This window comes from Bos indicus, chromosome 17 (assembly GCF_029378745.1).
Source record: "Bos indicus isolate NIAB-ARS_2022 breed Sahiwal x Tharparkar chromosome 17, NIAB-ARS_B.indTharparkar_mat_pri_1.0, whole genome shotgun sequence".
NCBI classification, from domain to species: Eukaryota; Metazoa; Chordata; class Mammalia; order Artiodactyla; family Bovidae; genus Bos; species Bos indicus.
This window is the reverse complement of record NC_091776.1, coordinates 10,453,029-10,473,014: the sequence shown is the minus strand read 5'-3', so window position 1 is coordinate 10,473,014 and position 19,986 is coordinate 10,453,029. Positions and strand designations below refer to the sequence as shown.

Here is a 19,986-nt window from a genome sequence, read left to right as displayed (position 1 = left end):
GTGATTTTGTGATAAATTATTTGCTGAAGTGACAGTACCAAGTTACTCTCCCATTACCAGTAGAAAAGATTTTAGAATACCCACACTTCTTAATGTTTGCCTCTCAAGAGGTCATAAAGGTTTTACTGATTAGTAGTGAGTTTAAACAAGTTTTCATGTGTTTATCAGCCATTTGTGTTTTCCTTCTGAGAAGTGATTGTTTCTGTTCCTCATTTTTTAATGGGTTGTCTATCCGTAGGGGATATTTATAGATTAAGATTCTAATTATTTAATGCATGTTAAAAATACCTTCTTCTAGTTTTTGGCATGTTTTGGCACTTTATTGAGGATGTTTATATTGTTGAATTTATCAGTCTTATTTCAAGTACTTTTTGTCTGGTTAAAAAAATTCTTCCTGACCCCAGCATTATAAAAACAACTCTCCTGTGCTTTCTTCCTAAACATTTTACTTTTCCATTAAGACTTATAAACATATATTGATTTCTTTTTCATATGTTATATGAAGTAGGAATGCAGTTTCACTTTATTTGATTGACTTGCTGTCCTAGCACCATTCTCTCTCCTGCCTCACTGGTTATGTTGCCGTCTCTGTCATATAAAGGTTCCATACATGTGGGTCTATTTGTGATCTTCCCTTTTTCTCTTTTATTAATTAACTTTTCTATCCCTGGACCATTTCCATACATTGACTACTATATTTAATTAATAAGTCTTAAATGGGCTATTCTTAATTTGGTGCTCTTATGTATAAATTTCTGATTCAGCTTGTTAGGTTACTTGAAAAATCCTATTGGGACTTTTTGATTGGAATTGAATTCAGTCTTCAATTTACTGAATTCAGTCTTCAATTTATTGAAATCTTTATGGTTATTTGAATCTTCTTATCTATGAATATGGTCTACTTTCTGCTTATCTAGCTCTTCATTTATCTTTCAGTATAGTTTTCTCATAAAAGTCTTGTACATCTTTTATGACTTTTTAAATGTCTTATATTTTATTTCTATTGTAAATGACACCTTTTTTAAAAATTAGTTTAATTACTACCAGTGTACAGAAAGGCAATTGGTTTTTGCATACGGAGCCTATATCCAAAAATCTTGTTAATTTTTCTTATTCTGTAGATCTTAAATTCTCTATGTAACCAGTCACCTTCAAAAGAATTTGTTTCTAGTTTTTATACATGTTTCTCTTCTCACTGTGCTCAGTACCTATAGACTTTATTGTATCATTCCTGGTTTTAAAGGGAATTCTTATAAAATCTCACATTTGAATATAATGTTTCTAAAGATGTTTTGTAGGCATCCTTTATTAGCTTAAATAAACTCTTTTTTATCCCTAGTTAAGAGTTTTTAATCATACCTAAGTATTGAATATCATCAAATGCTTTTTCTATCCCTGTTGAGATGATCATAATTTTTTGCTTTTGACCTGTTAATATAGTGAATTAGATTAATGACTGTTCTAATGTTATAATCCACTTGGCATTTGAAAGACAAATTTTAAGTGGTTATGGTGTATCATCAACTTTTCTACATTATAAGTTTTGGATCGCTAATATTTTGCTTAGAACATTTAGATCTTTGTTCATGAACAAAATGAAGTTATGATTTCCCTTTCTTATACTGTCACTGTCTTCATGTCCAAGTTTTACTGCCTACATAAGAGTTACTGCCTTTACTTACATATTACAGGAAGAGATGGGGTACTATATACCTTGAAAGATATGCCCTGGACTTTTCTTTCTGGGAGGACAAGTATAGAACTATTTTGGCTTCCTGTTGTTTCTAGAACAAAAATTTTCTTAATTACACCATTTAGGAATTAGGCAGACTAAATGAAGTTTTTAAATGTATGGACATATGTTTGAACATAGACTTTATTTTAAAGCAAATGAACATGTCCAAGGCAAGCCATTCAATATAATAGTAGTTCAAGTCTGTGCCCCTACCACCAATTCTGAAGAAGCTGAAGTTGATCAGTTCTATGAAGACCTAGAAGAACTCCTAGAACTCACACCAAAAATAGATGTTCTACTCATTGTTGGGGATTGGAATGCAAAAGTAGGAAGTCAAGAGGTACCTGGAGTAACAGGCAAGTTTGGCCTTGGAGAACAAAATGAAGCAAGGAAAAGGCTAACTTAATTCTGCCAAGAAAATGTACTGGTCATAGCAAACACTCTTTTTCAACAACACAAGAGACGATTTACACAAAGACATCACCAGATGGTCAGTACCGCAATCAAATTGATTACATTCCTTGTAGCCGAAGATGGAGAAGCTGTATACAGTCAGCAAAAACAAGACCTGGAGCTGACTGTAGTTCAGATCATCAGCTTGTCATAGCAAATTTCAGGCTTAAACTAAAGAAAGTGGGGAAAACCACTAGGCCAACCAGGTATGACTTAAATCCCCTATGAATATTAGTAGAGGTTATAAATAGATTCAAGAGATTAGATCTAGTAAAGAGTGTGCCTGAAGAACTGTGGTTGGAGGTCTGTAATACTCTACAAGAGGCAGCGAACAAAACCATCCCAAAGAAAAAGAAAAGCAAGAAGGCAAAGTGCTTATCTGAGGAGCCCTTACAAATAGCTAAAGAAAAAAGCGAAAGCAAGCGAGAAAGGGAAAGGTACATCCCACTAAATACAGAGTGTCAAAGAACAGCATAGAGAGACAAGAAGGCCTTCTTCAATGAACAGTGCATAAAACTGGAAGAAAACAACAGAAGGGAAAGACTAGAGATCTCTTCAGGAAAATTGGAAAATCAAGGGAATATTCTGCCCAAAGATGAGCACAATAAAGGACAAAAATGGTAGAGACCTAGTAGATGCTGAAGAGATCAAGAAGAACTGGAAGGAATACACTTAAGAACTGTACAAGAAAATCTTAATATACTGGATTAATAGGATGGTGTGGTCAGTCACCCAGAGCCAGACATTCTGGAGAGTGAAATCAAGTGTGCAAAAGGAAGCACTGCTTTTATTTTATTTTAATATAAATTTATTTATTTTAATTGGAGGCTAATTACTTTACAATATTGTATTGGTTTTGCCATACATTGACATGAATCCACCATGGGTGTACATGTGTTCCCCATCCTGAACCCCCCTCCCACCTCCCTCCCCATACCATCCCTCTGGGTCATCCCAGTGCACCAACCCCAAGCATCCTGTATCATGCATTGAACCTGGACTGGTGATTCGTTTCATATGTTATACGTGTTTCAATGCCATTCTCCCAGATCATCCCACCCTCGCCCTCTCCCACAGAGTCCCAAAGACTGTTCTATACATCTATGTCTCTTTTGCTGTCTCGCATACACTGTTATCATTACCATCTTTCTAAATTCCATATATATGTGTTAGTATACTGTATTGGTGTTTTTCTTTCTGGCTTACTTCACTCTGTATAATAGGCTCCAGTTTCATCCACCTCATTAGAACTGATTCAAATGTATTCTTTTTAATGGCTGAGTAATACTCCATTGTGTATATGTACCACAGCTTTCTTATCCATTCATCTGCTGATGGACATCTAGGTTGCTTCCATGTCCTGGCTATTATAAACAGTGCTGTGATGAACATTGGGGTACACGTGTCTCTTTCCCTTCTGGTTTCCTCAGTGTGTATGCCCAGCAGTGGGATTGCTGGGTCATATGGCAGTTCTGCTTATTTAACTTACATGCAGAGTACATCATGAGAAATGCTGGGCTGGAAGAAGCACAAGCTGGAATCAAGATTGCAGGGAGAAATATCAATAACCTCAGATATGCAGATGACACCACCCTTATGGCAGAAAGTGAAGAGGAACTAAAGAGCCTCTTGATGAAAGTGAAAGAAGAGAGTGAAAAAGTTGGCTTAAAGCTCAACATTCAGAAAATGAAGATCATGGCATCTGGTCCCATCTCTTCATGGCAAATAGATGGAGAAACAGTGACAGACTTTATTTTTTTGGGCTCCAAAATCACTGCAGCCATGAAATTAAAAGACACTTACTCCTTGGAAGAAAAGTTATGACCAACCTAGATAGCATATTGAAAAGCAGAGACATTACTTTGCCAAAAAAGGTCCATCTAGTCAAGGCTGTGGTTTTTCCTGTGGTCATGTATGGATGTGAGAGTTGGACTGTGAAGAAAGCTGAGTGCCAAAGAATTGATGCTTTTGAACTGTGGTGTTGGAGAAGACTCTTGAGAGTCCCTTGGACTGCAAGGAGATCCAACCAGTCCATTCTGAAGGAGATCAGCCCTGGGATTTCTTGGGAAGGAATGATGCTAAAGCTGAAACTCCAGTACTTTGGCCACCTCATGCGAAGAGTTGACTCATTGGAAAAGACTCTGATGTTGGGAGGGATTGGGGGCAGGAGGATAAGGGGATGACAGAGGATGAGATGGCTGGATGGCATCACTGACTTGAAGGACGTGAGTCTGAGTGAACTCTGGGAGTTGGTGATGGACAGGGAGGCCTGGTGTGCTGCAATTCATGGGGCTGCAAAAAGTCAGACACGACTGAGCGACTGAACTGAACTGAACTGATGGCAGTTCTATTTCCAGTTTTTTAAGGAATCTCCATACTGTTCTCCATAGTGGCTGTATTAGTTTGCATTCCCACCAGTGGTGTAAGAGGGTTCCCTTTTCTCCACACCCTCTCCAGCATTTATTGCTTGTAGACTTTTGGATAGGAGCCGTTCTGACTGGCGTGAAATGGTACCTCATTGTGGTTTTGATTTGCATTTCTCTGATAATGAGTGATGTTGAGCATCTTTTCGTGTGTTTTTAGCCATCTGTATGTCATCTTTGGAGAAATGTCTGTTTAATTCTTTGGCCCATAGTTTGATTGGCTCGTTTATTCTGGAATTGAGCTGCAGGGGTTGCTTGTATATTTTTGAGATTAATTCTTTGTCAGTTGCTTCATTTGCTATTATTTTCTCCCATTCTGAAGGCTGTCTTTTCACCTTGCTTATAGTTTCCTTTGTTGTGCAGAAGCTTTTAAGTTTAATTAGGTCCCATTTGTTTATTTTTGCTTTTATTCCCAGGATCCTGGGAGGTGGGTCATAGAGGATCCTGCTGTGATTTATGTCAGAGAGTGTTCTGCCTATGTTCTCCTCTAGGGGTTTTATAGTTTCTGGTCTTACGTTTAGATCTTTAATCCATTTTGAGTTTGTTTTTGTGTATGGTGTTAGAAAGTGTTCTAGTTTCATTCTTTTACAGGTGGTTGACCAGTTTTCCCAGCACTACTTGTTAAAGAGATTGTCTTTTCTTCATTGTATATTCTCGCCTCCTTTGTCAAAGATAAGGTGTCTATAGGTGCGTGGATTTATCCCTACGCTTTCCATTTTGTTCCATTGATCTATATTTCTGTCTTTGTGCCAGTACCATACTGTCTTGATGACTGTAGCTTTATAGTAGAGCCTGAAGTCAGGCAGGTTGATTCCTCCAGTTCCATTCTTCTTTCTCAAGATTGCTTTGGCTATTTGAGGTTTTTTTGTATTTCCATACAAATTGTGAAATTATTTGTTCTAGCTCTGTGAAAAATACCGTTGGTAGCCTGATAGGGATTGCATTGAATCTACAGATTGCTTTGGGTAGCATACTCATTTTCACTATATTGATTCTTCCGATTCATGAATCAGAAGTACTGCTTTTAATAAAGTAAAGGGATGCTGTGGAATTTTGATAGAAGTATTCAAACCCCTAAAGGATGATGCCATCTAGGTGTTGCATTCAATGTCAGCAAATCTGGACTACCCAGCAGTGGTCACAGGACTAGAAAAGGTCAGTCCTCATCCCAACTCCTAGGAAGGGTAGTACTAAAGAATGTTGTAAACATCAGACAGTTTCATTCATTTCCTGTGCTAGTCAGGGCTCAGCAGTAAGGAATCTGTCTCCAGTGCAGGAGACCTGGGTTTGATCCCTGAGTAGGGAGGATCCCCTGGAGGATGGCATGGCAACCCACTCTAGTACTCTTACTTAGAGAATCCAATGGACAGAGGAGCCTGGCAGGCTGTAGTCTGTAGGGTTGCACAGAGTCAGACATGACTGAAGTGACTAAGCAGCAGCAGCCCATGTTAGTAAGGTCATGCTTAAAATCTTGCATGCTAGGCATTATGCAAACCAAGAACTTGCAGATACCCAAGCTGGGTTTAGAAAAGGAAAGGAAACCAGAGGTCAGATTGCCAGCATTCACTGGATCTTAGAGAAAGCTAGGGAATTTCAGAAGAACATCTACCTCTGTTTCATTGACTGTGCTAAAGCCTTTGACTGTGTGGACCATAATAAACTGGAAAGCCCTTAAGAGAGATGGGAATACCAGAACATCTTACTTGTCTCTTGAGAAATCTGTATGTGGGTCAAGAAGCAACAGTTAGAACCCTGTATGGAACAACTGACTGGTTCAAGATTGAAAAGGGAGTACGAGAGGGCTGTCTGCTGTCACCCTGTTTGTTTAACCTGTAAGCTGAGCACATCATGAGAAATGCTGGGCTGAATGAGTTACAAACTGGAATCCAGATAGGCGGGAGCAACATCAACAACCTCAGATATGTGGATACCACCACTCTAAGTCACTCCAGTTGTGTCACTTCACTTCAGTTGTGTCCAGCTCTTTGTGACCCCATGGACTATAGCCCGCCAGGCTCCTCTGTCCATGGGATTCTCCAGGCAAGAATACTGGAGTGGGCTGCCATGCCCTCCTCCAAGGGACCTTCCCCACCCAGGGATTGAACCTGGGTCTCATGTCTCCTGCACCTGGGATATTATATATATATATATCCTTAAAAACCAAAGCTTTCTTATAGCTTCTCCAATGTTAAAACTTTATAGTCTTTGAGTATTTGTAGTTTGAATGTGGCTCTTACCTGTGTTTGGGGAACAGGCGCTGCTCCAAATGTCCCTGCTAGTTGTTTACCTGTTTCTGTTGATGTTTTTCTTATGCTGTTTTTTTTGCCCTCATTACTAGTTTGGAAGTTATACTTTCTGTTTCTAGTCTTTAATCTTAAAAAAAATAGATATCAGTTTGTATAGAAGGTTTTTGTTTTTAATTTTATTTTATTTTTAAACTTTACATAATTGTATTAGTTTTGCCAAATATCAAAATGAATCCGCCACAGGTATACATGTGTTCCCCATCCTGAACCCTCCTCCCTCCTCCCTCCCCATACCCTCCCTCTGGGTCGTCCCAGTGCACTAGCCCCAAGCATCCAGTATCGTGTATCGAACCTGGACTGGCAACTCGTTTCTTACATGATATTTTACATGTTTCAATGTCATTCTCCCAAATCTTCCCACCCTCTCCCTCTCCCACAGAGTCCATAAGACTGTTCTATACATCAGTGTCTCTTTTGCTGTCTCGTACACTGGGTTATTGTTACCATCTTTCTAAATTCCATATATATGCGTTAGTATACTGTATTTATGTTTTTCCTTCTGGCTTACTTCACTCTGTATAATAGGCTCCAGTTTCATCCACCTCATTAGAACTGATTCAAATGTATTCTTTTTAATGGCTGAGTAATACTCCATTGTGTATATGTACCACAGCTTTCTTATCCATTCATCTGCTGATGGACATCTAGGTTGCTTCCATGTCCTGGCTATTATAAACAGTGCTGCAATGAACATTGGGGTACACGTGTCTCTTTCCCTTCTGGTTTCCTCAGTGTGTATGCCCAGCAGTGGGATTGCTGGATCATAAGGCAGTTCTATTTCCAGTTTTTTAAGGAATCTCCACACTGTTCTCCATAGTGGCTGTACTAGTTTGCATTCCCACCAACAGTGTAAGAGGGTTCCCTTTTCTCCACACCCTCTCCAGCATTTATTATTTGTAGACTTTTGGATCGCAGCCATTCTGACTGGTGTGAAATGGTACCTCATAGTGGTTTTGATTTGCATTTCTCTGATAATGAGTGATGTTGAGGATCTTTTCATGTGTTTGTTAGCCATCTGTATGTTTTGTAATGCTTTTATAGATTTAACCACAGTGTAACTGTTTGTTACTCCTCGCATCTCAGATATTCTATCTGGGATCATTTCCTTCTCTCTAATGTATGGTTCTTAAAATTTCTTGCAGCGTCAGCATAGCAGTGGCAGATGTTCTCAGATACACTTAATCCAAAAGTGTCTTTATTTTGCCTTCATTCTTGAAAGATTGTTTTGCTGGATGTAATTCCTTGTTGACAAGAATTTTCCACAAACATTGTGGAGATTTTATTCCACCCTATACTGGCATCAGTTGTTACTGTTAAGCCTTTACTTTCAATCTAGTTGTCATTCCATTATATTAGTAGGTGACCTGTCTTCAGCTGCATTTTTAAGACCCTGTCTTTGATATTTCGCAGTTTCACTACGGAATATCTAGGGTTTTTTTGGTTTTAATCCTATTTAATTTACAGTGTGCCTCAGTCTGTAGCTTTGCATTTCTGATCGGTTTGGAAAGGTTCTCAGCCATAGTCTCTTCTGAGCTTGCTCTTCCTCTGCTCTTCCCTCACTTTGCATGTGTGTTAGACCTTCCGAGTCTGTGCTCTTCTTTGTGCCAGCATTGTTGGGCTCTGGATGTCTTCAGGTTCACCTTCCAGTTCATTAATTCCCCACAGCCTTCAAAGGTATCTAATTGACTAATATATTTGCCTAGTCTTCCTAGTGGTCTCAAGTTTGTTTTGACAGTCAGTTCACAGAGCACTACAGGTTTAACTCAGCTCCTGCTTGGTTTAGCTTTGTAGGGAGCACAGCATGTGTGGCCCAGACATTGTCATCAAGAGTTCTTGCTGCGCCCCCAAGTGCAGCTCCCAGGCCACCTGCACAGGGGCACTGGTTGTCAGTGGGAGTGAACTACCCCGGCACAGAGAAGGCTTTCAGCATGGGGAACCCCTTCAGCTTTTAATTCAATCCTGGTAACCCCGGCCCTCAAGATGTGTGTGTCAGACTCATTCTTCTCAGTCTAGATGTAATTCTTAAACTAGGGGATTTATAATACATAGAATTGATGAAGGAGTGTTAAATAAACATTTGCCCTCAGAGCATCTTGGTCTTTTTAAGAAAGTTCCACAAGGCTCTCAGGTAGAGGGCCTTTTTTTTTTTTTTTTTGGTAGTAGCTGTTTGGGGACTTTTTTGTTTTGTTTCTGTTTGTGAATTTTCCCCTACATTAAGTGAGCTCAGTGATTAAAAACTGTTTTATGCAGGATCTTTGTTTTGTTCTTTCAGAGTATCTAGTTAGTGATACTGTCTGGAATGATATATAAAGGCCAAGCTGGAAAGGAAACTAAATCCTAAATGTAAATATTATTTTCTCAATACACTTCCATATATACAAGCCTACATGTAATTTATTTGTTGCTTGGTTTTTCTTCCAGAAACACACAGGGACCCACTTCCATTCTTTTTGTTCCTGTTCTGTGCTGCACTACTCAGCAATTTGAAATTGGACATAGAAAGGGAAATCTTTCAGATGTCGTTGTTACATAATTTAAAAAACAGTATTTAAATAATGTGTTTGCTTCCATCCACATTCTTCCCCAGTAGCCATTTAGAATGACTAAATTAAAAGGATTATTCTTAAAAGGAGTAGATGTGTGTATATGTATAATTGAATCACTTTGCTGTACAATTGAAACTAACAACATTGTAAATCAACTGTACTACAATAAAAATAATTTTAAAAATTAAACATAAATATGGCATCATTTGTCAAATGATTTTAATTTGGGGGCTTTGGAGAAAACCTGATAGTATGAAATGAGTAACTCAAATGCTGAATTATTTTTCTTTGACAGAGTATTGCTGTTTAGATGCAAACTGGGTGTATTACAATATACAGTTGTCAGACCATTCACCACCATCATTGCTCTGTAAGTACACAGAACGTACATTATTGTTTTTTTTCATTCTCACGCTCTTACCTAAGTGAAACAATTGAGTAGAAAGCATGTAAAACTTGTTGCTTGTTTATAACACATCTCGTCTTTTATAAAAACAGTATGTATAAACCCTACTATGTTAGAATAAATAAGGTGACCATAGGAATGGTCCAAGGAATCACCATATAATTTTTTTAAATAACATTCCCTGTGGAGATTTCTAGAAAGCATTTTCAAAATAGTCTTTTTCAAGTATTCACACAGCTTTACAGAAACATCTAGTACATGAAGTATGCCACTTGAGATTCATTACATGGCTTGATTTTCTAAATGAATACTGTATTTTAAAGAGGAAAACATATCTTTCCTTTTTAAAAATTCTGTCAAGTCTTAGCATTTGAGGTAAAACGGGGCATCATTAACCTGCCTGGTAAAAACTATTCCCTAAGAATGTAAGAGCATCAGATAGACTGTGTGTCTCATCTGCTTGTCATGCTAGCCTGCGGTCTGCTCACAAGAATGGGAAGAAAGCTGAAGGAAGCATCCAGCTCTTTATTCTGCTTTTGTGCTAGCAGTTCTTTAGCAGCATTTGCCTTGGAATTAAGATTAATTTACCTTTTTTTAAGGCTACTTTATTTCTCTGCTGTTTAGAAATTGGGTAACCATACAAGTAAATACTCAGATCTGGGTTATCATAAAAGTTGCCTGCAAAACAGTTTGGCAGAAAAACATATAGTTTAGTTATAAAGCTGCATTACATGTTTTTAAAATTAGGCAGCATCATTTTTTTTAATCTAATAATTACCCTTTCTAATTCAATGTTTTTGTCTTTTGGATTTATTTCAGATTGGAGGGATAATCATATGGTAACATCTCTAGAAAAATGTTTTTAATTTTTGAACCACCTCTATGGCCAAAATCAAGTGATTATCTACAGAAACTTTGAAATAATCTTACTTCTAAATTTAAGTATTGGGGCTTCCCTAAGCGGGCCAGTGGTTAAGACTCTGCACTCCTACTGCAAGGGACATGGGTTAAATCCCTGGTCAGGAAACTAAGATTCCTCATGCCATGTGGTAGGAGAAGGCGATGGCACCCCACTCCAGTACTCTTGCCTGGAAAATCCCATGGGCGGAGGAGCCTGGTAGGCTGCAGTCCATGGGGTCGCTAAGAGTCAGACAGACTGAGCGACTTCACTTTCCCTTTTCACTTTCATGCATTGGAGAAGGAAATGGCAACCCACTCCAGTGTTCTTGCCTGGAGAATCCCAGGGACGGCAGAGCCTGGTGGGCTGCCGTCTGTGGGGTCGCACAGAGTCCGACATGACTTAAGCAACTTAGCAACAGCCATGTGGTACAGCCAAATTAATTAATTAAAGTATTGCTGTCATTGTTGTATTTTAAAATATATTTTTGACATATTCATAAAGTCTCATTTTTACCATCTTTTTTAGAGTCTGTGAGTTACTTGATATATATGATGAAGGGAACTTTAGCTTTTCAAATGCTTGGACTTACTTGGTTATCATAAACAATATGTCTCAGCTGGTAAGTAAATATTCATCTTAATTGTACTTAATTTACATCTATAACTAAAATTTTTTAGGGAAAGTTTCTTCTGGAATAAAGCTTAATTGTAACTTTAGTATTGAACTTGATTTGTAGGAAGAACTTGAAGAAACTTTAATATAAGTCTGTATACATATGTAAAGATATCATATCTGTTAATTATCTTGTGACTTATACATTGAATTTTTATGTAATGTGGCTCAGGGGCACAGTGTGTTTTTTTTAAACACCAAAACCATTTTGTATTGGGGTGTAGTCAGTTAACAATCTTGTGATGGTTTCAGGTGAATAGTGAAGGGACTCAGCCATACATACACATGTATACATTCTCCCCCAAACTGCAATGAATTGTTGATTGTATTTTTTCATTGGTTCTGGTATTCATTGCATAGTTCTATGGATATGTCATTAATAAAAGCATAATGCCTCTCCTTAAAATAAAAATCCTAGGTATATTCAATAAAAAAAAGTCTTACTGGTATATGACAGTGTAGGGTTTTAATAAAAGTGGGAGAGTAAAATTCTCTCATATATTTGGAATTGAAAATTGAGAATGCCAAGTTTTTAAAAATGTTATAGAAACTGAAATGAATCCTTTCAACTTAAGGTGCACTTTATTGAAAATCTTTTAATGTAAATGTTGAGATTTTTTAAATTGTAAGATAATTGCTTTACAATGTTGTGTTGGTTTCTGCCATACAACAACACGAATCAGCCGTAATACACACAGACACACACACATCTTCCCTCTCTCTAGAGCCTCCCTCCCCCTCCTGTCCCGCCCCTCTAGGTCGTCACAGAACACCACTGTGCTCCCTCTGTTACACAGCAGCTTCCCACTTGCTAATTATTTTACACATGATATGTATATGTCAGTGCTACTTTCTCAGTTCGTCCTGCCCGCTCCTTCCCCTGCTGTGTCCACAAGTCAGTTCTCTACATCTGAGTCTCTGTTCCTTCCCTACAAATAGGTTCATCAATACTTTTTCTAGATTCCATATATATGCATTAATATACGATATTCATTTTTCTCTGACTGACTTCACTCTGTATAACCAACTGTGGGTTCATTCAGCTCACTACAACTGACTTTAATTTTCCCCTTTTTATGGTTGAGTTATATTCCATTGTATACATGTATCACATCTTTATCCATTTATCTGTCGATGGACGTCTAAGTCGCTTCCATGTCCTGGCTATTGTAAATAGTGCTGCAGTGACCATTGGGATACATGTGCCTTTTTGAATTGTGGTTTTTCTTGGGGTATGCCCAGGAGTGGGATTTGCTGGGTCATATGGTAGTTTTATTCCTAGTTTGTTAAGCATTCTCTATACTGTTCTCCATAGTGGCTGTATCAATTTACATTCCCACCAACAGTGCAGTAGGATTTCCGTTTCTCCACATCCTTTCCAGCATATGTTGCCTTTACTTTTTTTGATGATGGCCATTCTGATTGGGGGAGAAGGCAATGGCACCCCACTCCAGTACTCTTGCCTGGAGAATCCCATGGATGGAGGAGCCTGGTGGGCTGCAGTCCATGGGGTCACTAAGAGACACGACTGAGCAACTTCACTTTCACTTTTCACTTTCCTGCATTGGAGAAGGAAATAGCAACCCACTCCAGTGTTCTTGCCCGGAGAATCCCAGGGGCGGGGGAGCCTGGTGGGCTGACGTTTATGGGGTCACACAGAGTCGGACACGACTGAAGTGACTTAGCAGCAGCATTCTGATTGGTGTGAGGTGTGCTGAAAATCTTTAGTGCTTTCTCCAAAATATTAGTTCAGGTACAGTGGCATGCATGTGAGTTATTAGAGATTTATAATAAAAATTAAATGCTTGTGTATTCAAAGCTTTTCCACATGTTTGTATTTTCTGGAACCAATAATTCAATTTTGGGGAATGCCTCAAGAAATGGCCAGAAGTACTTTTGCTTTCAATATGTTTGTATAGAAGGCCTATTGTTTGCAAAAGCCTGGAAACAGTCCAAAGTCTAGTGATGAGACCTGGTTAAATATTCTGTGTCCTTCCATTGGTCAAAACATTAGGCAGTTATTTAATCAAATATATGGAAAGGGGTACTTTAAGTGGGAAAACATAAAGCAACAAAATTTTATATTTACGATACCTGTTAAAAACCATATTATGTGTAGAAAGGAATGGTTGGATGATGGGGCTATGAACAACTTTATACTTTACTGCTTTCATATTCTAAAATATTATAAATAAGCATTTTACAGTGGGGAAAGTAAACTTTTAGAAAAATGTTTATTGCTGTGCAATGCTAATTACAACTGATTTTTTTAAATAATTACTATCTTGAGCTGCTAATTACCTTTAAAAAGTAAATTCAGCAGGATTAACACACTGCCCTCAAGAAAAATGGTCTCCCTGATTCCTTACTTTCTGATTTCACGGGCATAGTTTTACTGAAATAGTACTTATTTAACGTGTTCACTTACAAATAATATATGTACAGTTAGTGGTAAGCTCAACCCTTATAAAATGAATGGTAACTTGTATATAAAAGCTGTTAATAAGCAGACAGTGTTTTTATTTTGGTTAAATGAGAGCCTTTTCTTCCATTCACGTTAGTCACTTCTTACTGTGTTTTTTGTGGGCCCTGTAAATGAACAATTAAAATCATTTTCAGAGATGATGTTACACGTCTCTTCTGAGAAATTTCATATTGGATATTTGCATCCATAGTAAACTATTTAAAAGCCTCTTGTTAATCTAAAAGGAGCATAATAAAGCCTAGAAAATTTTGCCTGAAAAATTACTCTGTGCCAGGTCTGGTCTGTGATTTTGATATTTCTAATACCAAATTTATTTATTCTTACTGAATATGTTTGATTGTTTCTAGTTCGCCATGTATTGTCTCCTGCTCTTTTATAAAGTGCTGAAGGAAGAGCTGAGTCCAATCCAGCCTGTTGGCAAATTTCTTTGTGTAAAGCTGGTGGTTTTTGTTTCTTTTTGGTAAGTGTTGCTTTCTCTTGCATGTTGCCATTTTCTAAAGGGCAGTTTAATGAGAATTTGTAAGTCTTAATATGGAAGAGGAATTAAAATGTCTACTTCCCTTTTTAAAAGTTCATTCTTTTAGCCGCCCTTGGTTTTTCATAAAGAAATAATCAAATGGTCACCTAACATTTATAAGAAGAAAATAATTTGAGACACTAAATGTCAACACTTAAGGGAATCATTAAAATAAGTCATGGTTTTTTCATATAGTACAGTTTGGAAGATACACATGATATAGAATACTTAATAATGTGAGAAAATATTCATTAGTAAAAATTTTAAAACAGACAAAACTGTTTAGTAAAGGGGGGTGGGTGATAGGGGCCTGGAAACAAATATACCAGATGTAACAATATACAAATAATACAAAGAGGGGGAAAGAAAAATCCTTGCAATCCCACCACCCAGAATGAATGACACTGTGCTCCACGTCATTTATAAAACCACAGAAAGAGCGTCATTCTATAAAAACCTGTAAACTCAGTGTTAGTATACTGTAGTTAGAGTTCTTTGTAAATACAGTGAGAATATAGTTTTGTTACTGGGTTTTTTGCTTTTGCCACGCACAGTATTCTAATGTATGGATACAATTTTTTAATTTGTTTCTTATTGACATTTAGGTTGTTCCTAATTTATTTTTTTACTATTACAAGTAATATGGAAGTGAATATTCTTGCATATAGATATATGAAACCTTATCTCATTTTAGCTGTGTAACAAGACTGGTTCCAAAAAAAAAAAAGACTGGTTCCAAAATGTTCTTTAAAATAATCTAAATAAACAGTTGTGTGCATAAATTAACATTTAAGTATCTTTCCTTTATTTCATTTTAAATTCCTATTGTGTAAGGTGTTAGGCATGGTCTGTGTATAGGACCAACTTAAAATATAATGACTTATGCACACTTTCAAAACAGAAAAAGACTATAAACCAAGTCCCGAAGTTCTAAGAATACAAAATCAAAATTCATTTGATGAAACTGTACTGGACGAGTCAGTGTGTAAAGCAGACGTATCTAATGCAGTTATACAGTGTCTTCGGGAATATGCTGAAAAGCAGGGTGGTCGTGGGCCACAGGTTGTGCTGGGGTTTCACTTTTTAAATGGCATATTTTTTAAACAACTGCTGGTTTTATGCTTGATATAGATTTGGCGTTTACCTTTTCCTAACATATAGGCAAGCAGTAGTTATTGCTTTGTTGGTAAAAGTTGGCGTTATTTCTGAAAAGCATACATGGGAATGGCAGACGGTAGAAGCTGTGGCCACAGGACTCCAGGTAAGCAGTGCCCTCTGACTCCCAGCAGAACTTTGCTTTGTTACGGGTTTTTACATATTCTCTCCTGAACCCGACAGCATGCGCATATGCAGGCTGTGGGGCTGGTGTTACCTCACTTTACACATGAGGGAACAGGGAACCCCACAAAAATTGGCCCTACTTCCTGGTTCTTCTACAAATTAGTAACAGAACCTAGATTTTGTTATTCCTACTCAATTTCTTTTTTCTGCATTTCTCCTCTAAGTCCTTGGATACTGGAAGAGAATACATTGTACTTGGCCAAGAAATACTTGTGGTGATTGAAGTAGTACAAAATTGAGTTAAACTTCTGGCATTTTGTGTTTTTATGAAGAGGTCAAAAATCGTTATTTTGGAAAATGAAAATAGGAGGACAGTCTTGTGAGGGAAAAAATAGCTGTTGATACATTTTTGAAGAGAGACATAGTGCTTTTTGCCTGCAAAACTAGATTTAAAATCCAATATGCCTGCTGATGATGTTGATGTTGTTGTTGCAGGACTTTATTATCTGTATTGAGATGTTCCTTGCTGCTATTGCTCATCACTACACTTTCTCATATAAACCGTATGTCCAAGAAGCAGAAGAGGGCTCATGCTTTGATTCCTTTCTCGCTATGTGGGACGTTTCAGATATTAGGGATGATATTTCTGAACAAGTAAGGCATGTTGGTAAGTACCAGCCATTTTATTTATTCGAATAGGCTATTGTAGTTCTCCTGTCCAGTCTGTAGAAGAAGTTTTTGAAAAGACTTTGTGTAAATCGGTACCACAATAAGGCTCTCCAAATTGGGAGGGGGAAAGGAGCTTAACGTTTAGCATGGCAACATCTTAGTAGATTTAAAAATAACCTAACTTTTGGCTAACTTGGACACTTTTATTTTACTTTAAAGGAAGGACAGTCATGGGACATCCTAGGAAAAAGTTTTTTCCTGAGGATCAAGATCAAAATGAACATACAAGCTTGTTGTCATCATCATCACAAGATGCACTCTCCGTTGCCTCTTCAGTGCCGCCCTCACCCGTGGGTCACTATCAAGGGTTTGGACACACCGTGACCCCCCAGACTACACCGACCACAGCTAACGCATCTGACGACACAGGTAACGATGCTGCAGGAGCGAGAGAGGAGCCGTCAGAGAAGCCCGTGGCCTCCTGAGCAGTGTGCAGAAGCAGACTGTGCTGCTACTGTGTTACTTCACTACCTGGTGTCCCGTTGCTCAGGATCTTGTGCTTGGGACAAGCCATTAATGATGGAAAATTTGAACACAACGGCAAAAACCAGGTACAACCACCGGATTTATACAACTAGGTTTTGTATATCTCAAATAATCAGTCTAAATATCCTAGACTTAGACTTAACACTACAGAGTATCACATACTCAACTGGTAGACGATGACTACTAACCATTCCTGACGTTACGTTATCAAGAGGAGGACATTTTAAAAAACCTGTGCTTCCTACCACTGCTGCATGAATACAATGCTCTGGAACTAGCAGAAAGTATAATTCAGAAATGCGAGTTAGTGGACCTCAATCATAATCATGTGCCATATATGCTTACCTAACAATTATTTCTCTATTTCTCAAATGAATGTCTTTCAATAAATGAGAATTTATCATTTATTTTCTGCAACCTTTTATGTCTCTTGTGATTAGAAGCACAGCAGAAAAACTTAAGCCCCCCAGATTAAAGGGTTGAAAATCATATACCTACAATTAGAGATGCCTGTGTCTTACATTCCTACTGGGAGAAATGTCTAGGACCTAATCTATTAATCTTAAAACAACTACTGTCTAAAAAATCATTATCTGCACCAAGGCGAACAGATTAATAGGTTATCTAGGACTTGGAGATGAAAAGAATAAACTGGACGAAATAGTGGAAGAATAAGAAACTTGTGATAGAAACAGAGTCTGCTTTTCTTTAGGGCTACTAAAGGTGTCAGCAAATGTAAATCTGGGCTGAGTAGTCCTGTTTATCAAACCACAGTCACAAGACTTGCAGATACTCTCTGGGAGAAATTTACTACTTAGGTTAGATAGAGTTCCTCTAATTGTTAATCACAACCCCTTGCGCCTAACATTTTACACTGAAAATAAATATAGAAAGTGCCAGAGCAGTATGTTGCAAATAGCAAGCGTAGTATTTATTTCTCAAAATCTATGCTTTATATATTTAAGCACACACACACACACACACACACACACACACACACACGCTGGTACACAGTAATTAGGTACAAAGTTTTTATTGGCTATCATAAACGAAACATTTCTACTGAAAGTAAAGTTGGGCGGTATAATCCTAAAGGCAAGGAGAACAGGCAGTGTGGAGAGAAGAAAGGCACATCTTACTTTCTGCGGGGCTTACCTACAGAGCACACAGTATACACAAAGCGTGATAATCTTTATTAATCTCCCTATTTCGGGTCTGGACTAATTTTTTTTTTTCTTACTGTGTATTCACATCAAAACCTTTAAAAATACTGGTTTAGGTTTAACTCTTTCTGAATTTATCAGCTTTAAAATTTTTCTTTGCCAAAGGCAGACCAGGAAAAATGCTGCCTCCTAAGATTTCTTTTGTCCTTCTTTTACTCTGTAATTACATTTAGGCTGTAGCTTAAAAGTCTTAACACAAAACTGAGAAGGTGGCTCAGAAGTATTTCAACATTTACAAGAAGCAAGCTGAGAATTTACAGGTAAACATAAACCCTCAATCTTCAGTGGAAACCAACTTTTTGAGGTATCCTCACCAAAAGTTCAGATTTAAGGAAAATAGCCAAGATGTCTAAAAAATGGATAGGAGACTCAAAATTCCTTATCTTTACAGCTTTAGAGTACAGACTAACAAGTTTGGCAAATTTTAAGTAAAACCAAGCAATAAAAAGTTCTTAATTTGAAAAATTAATGACAGCCTTTGCCAGAAAGGAAGTCTGCAGTAAGATTTTTGTAATAATGCTACTCTTTAGTTAGGGTGTTTAAATACACTTTATTAATGTCAATGTTTTAAAAACATTTGACCATTTCAAGGACTTAAATACACCTGCATTTTATGGTTACAATCCCACTACTAATTCAGACTAGAACTGGAAACCCACTGCTCTACTTCCACACTTTTTCATTAGAAATCTGCTCTTCATTGCTTTATGGTGATGCTGACGTTGCTTTTGTGGTGCTGGATGCTGAGTACAAGTTCGTCTCCCATTTCCACTTGGATGGGATTATCTAAAACAACTGCGGCCTGCTTCCAGTGAGAGGCTTCACTCGAAGTATCTAACCTAATCTCATCGTCGAGGTACATATGATACCAAAATGGAATGGCGGTCACTTGTCCAGATTTACAAATGCGTACCTATGAAAATTAAGAAATCGCAAGAATTTCATCAGATGGAGTAGACTTGGATAAGTCTTTGTCTTTTTAGTAAGATTTAGATCCAAATTTTACAAAGAAATACATTTAATTACCCAATTCAAATTAATACCAACCCATTCTAGTCACTGATATTTACCCAAACTCAGGTCTGCATACTGTTTAGAAAGTAACATTTAAATCCGAAGAAAGTAGCTAAAGCTATTTTAAGTATGTAAGGTATTACATAATTTAAGATAGTTCTGAATATGACAAGAATAATCATTTTACCTTCACTTCTCTGTTAGAGGTGTTCAGATATGGCGTCATTAAGTCTAGTCTTAAGAGTTCCACTGGTTTGCTTAAAGGTATACAAGGCAATGAGGCCAGGTCCAAAAATACACGTACAGGTACCTAAACAAAGTATAAAATTTTTGCTTTTAATTCAGTCCTTTTTGTGACCCAAGTTTCTTGTTTTGTACTTAGCTCAATGATATGGTGCTTTTTATATCAATAACCTCATTTAATTGCCATATCAACCTTAAAGCAAAAAAAGACTTCCACAATTCCGGTTGTACAAGAAGAATGAACAAACCAAGTTCTAGGTTTGTTAAATAATTTTCTATGATTTCAATTATCTGTAGATTCTTTGCTTGGATAAAAGCAGATTAAACAGCTCCCAAAACTGTTAAACAGGGATGTGCTTATGTGTAAAGATGAACTAATAAGCAAACAGCACAACATTAATTATTGTACTATTTAAGAAAATATGCCAAATTCTACTGAACAATTAATAGTAGATTTCATTTTGAAAATTGTTTATTATCTAGAAGACAGTGGTTCTCAACTTTGCAAATTATGATTTAAAAAAAAAAAATCAATCACTTCCTTAGTGGCTCAGACAAGTAAAGAA

The 19,986-nt window shown here is 37.4% G+C and overlaps 2 protein-coding genes across 3 annotated transcripts in view; one reads left to right on the top strand and one right to left on the bottom strand.

Moving 5' to 3' along the window:
- The window catches only part of TMEM184C (transmembrane protein 184C), a 29,333-nt gene extending 11,986 nt beyond the window's left edge, over window positions 1-17,347 (top strand). For both annotated transcript variants that reach the window (XM_019977448.2, XM_019977449.2), the window contains exons 5-10: window positions 9,759-9,833; window positions 11,296-11,389; window positions 14,275-14,387; window positions 15,606-15,705; window positions 16,221-16,392; window positions 16,614-17,347. In XM_019977448.2, coding sequence (XP_019833007.2) covers window positions 9,759-9,833; window positions 11,296-11,389; window positions 14,275-14,387; window positions 15,606-15,705; window positions 16,221-16,392; window positions 16,614-16,879 — 820 coding nt within the window. In that variant the 3' untranslated portion in view covers window positions 16,880-17,347. The remainder of the gene's footprint in view (window positions 1-9,758; window positions 9,834-11,295; window positions 11,390-14,274; window positions 14,388-15,605; window positions 15,706-16,220; window positions 16,393-16,613) is intronic.
- The window catches only part of PRMT9 (protein arginine methyltransferase 9), a 34,954-nt gene continuing 30,572 nt past the window's right edge, over window positions 15,605-19,986 (bottom strand). Inside the window, exons 11-12 of the mRNA XM_019977447.2 lie at window positions 19,365-19,487; window positions 15,605-19,076 (exon numbers count right to left, since the gene is read on the bottom strand). Of these exons, the coding sequence (XP_019833006.2) occupies window positions 18,861-19,076; window positions 19,365-19,487 (339 nt within the window). The 3' untranslated portion in view covers window positions 15,605-18,860. The remainder of the gene's footprint in view (window positions 19,077-19,364; window positions 19,488-19,986) is intronic.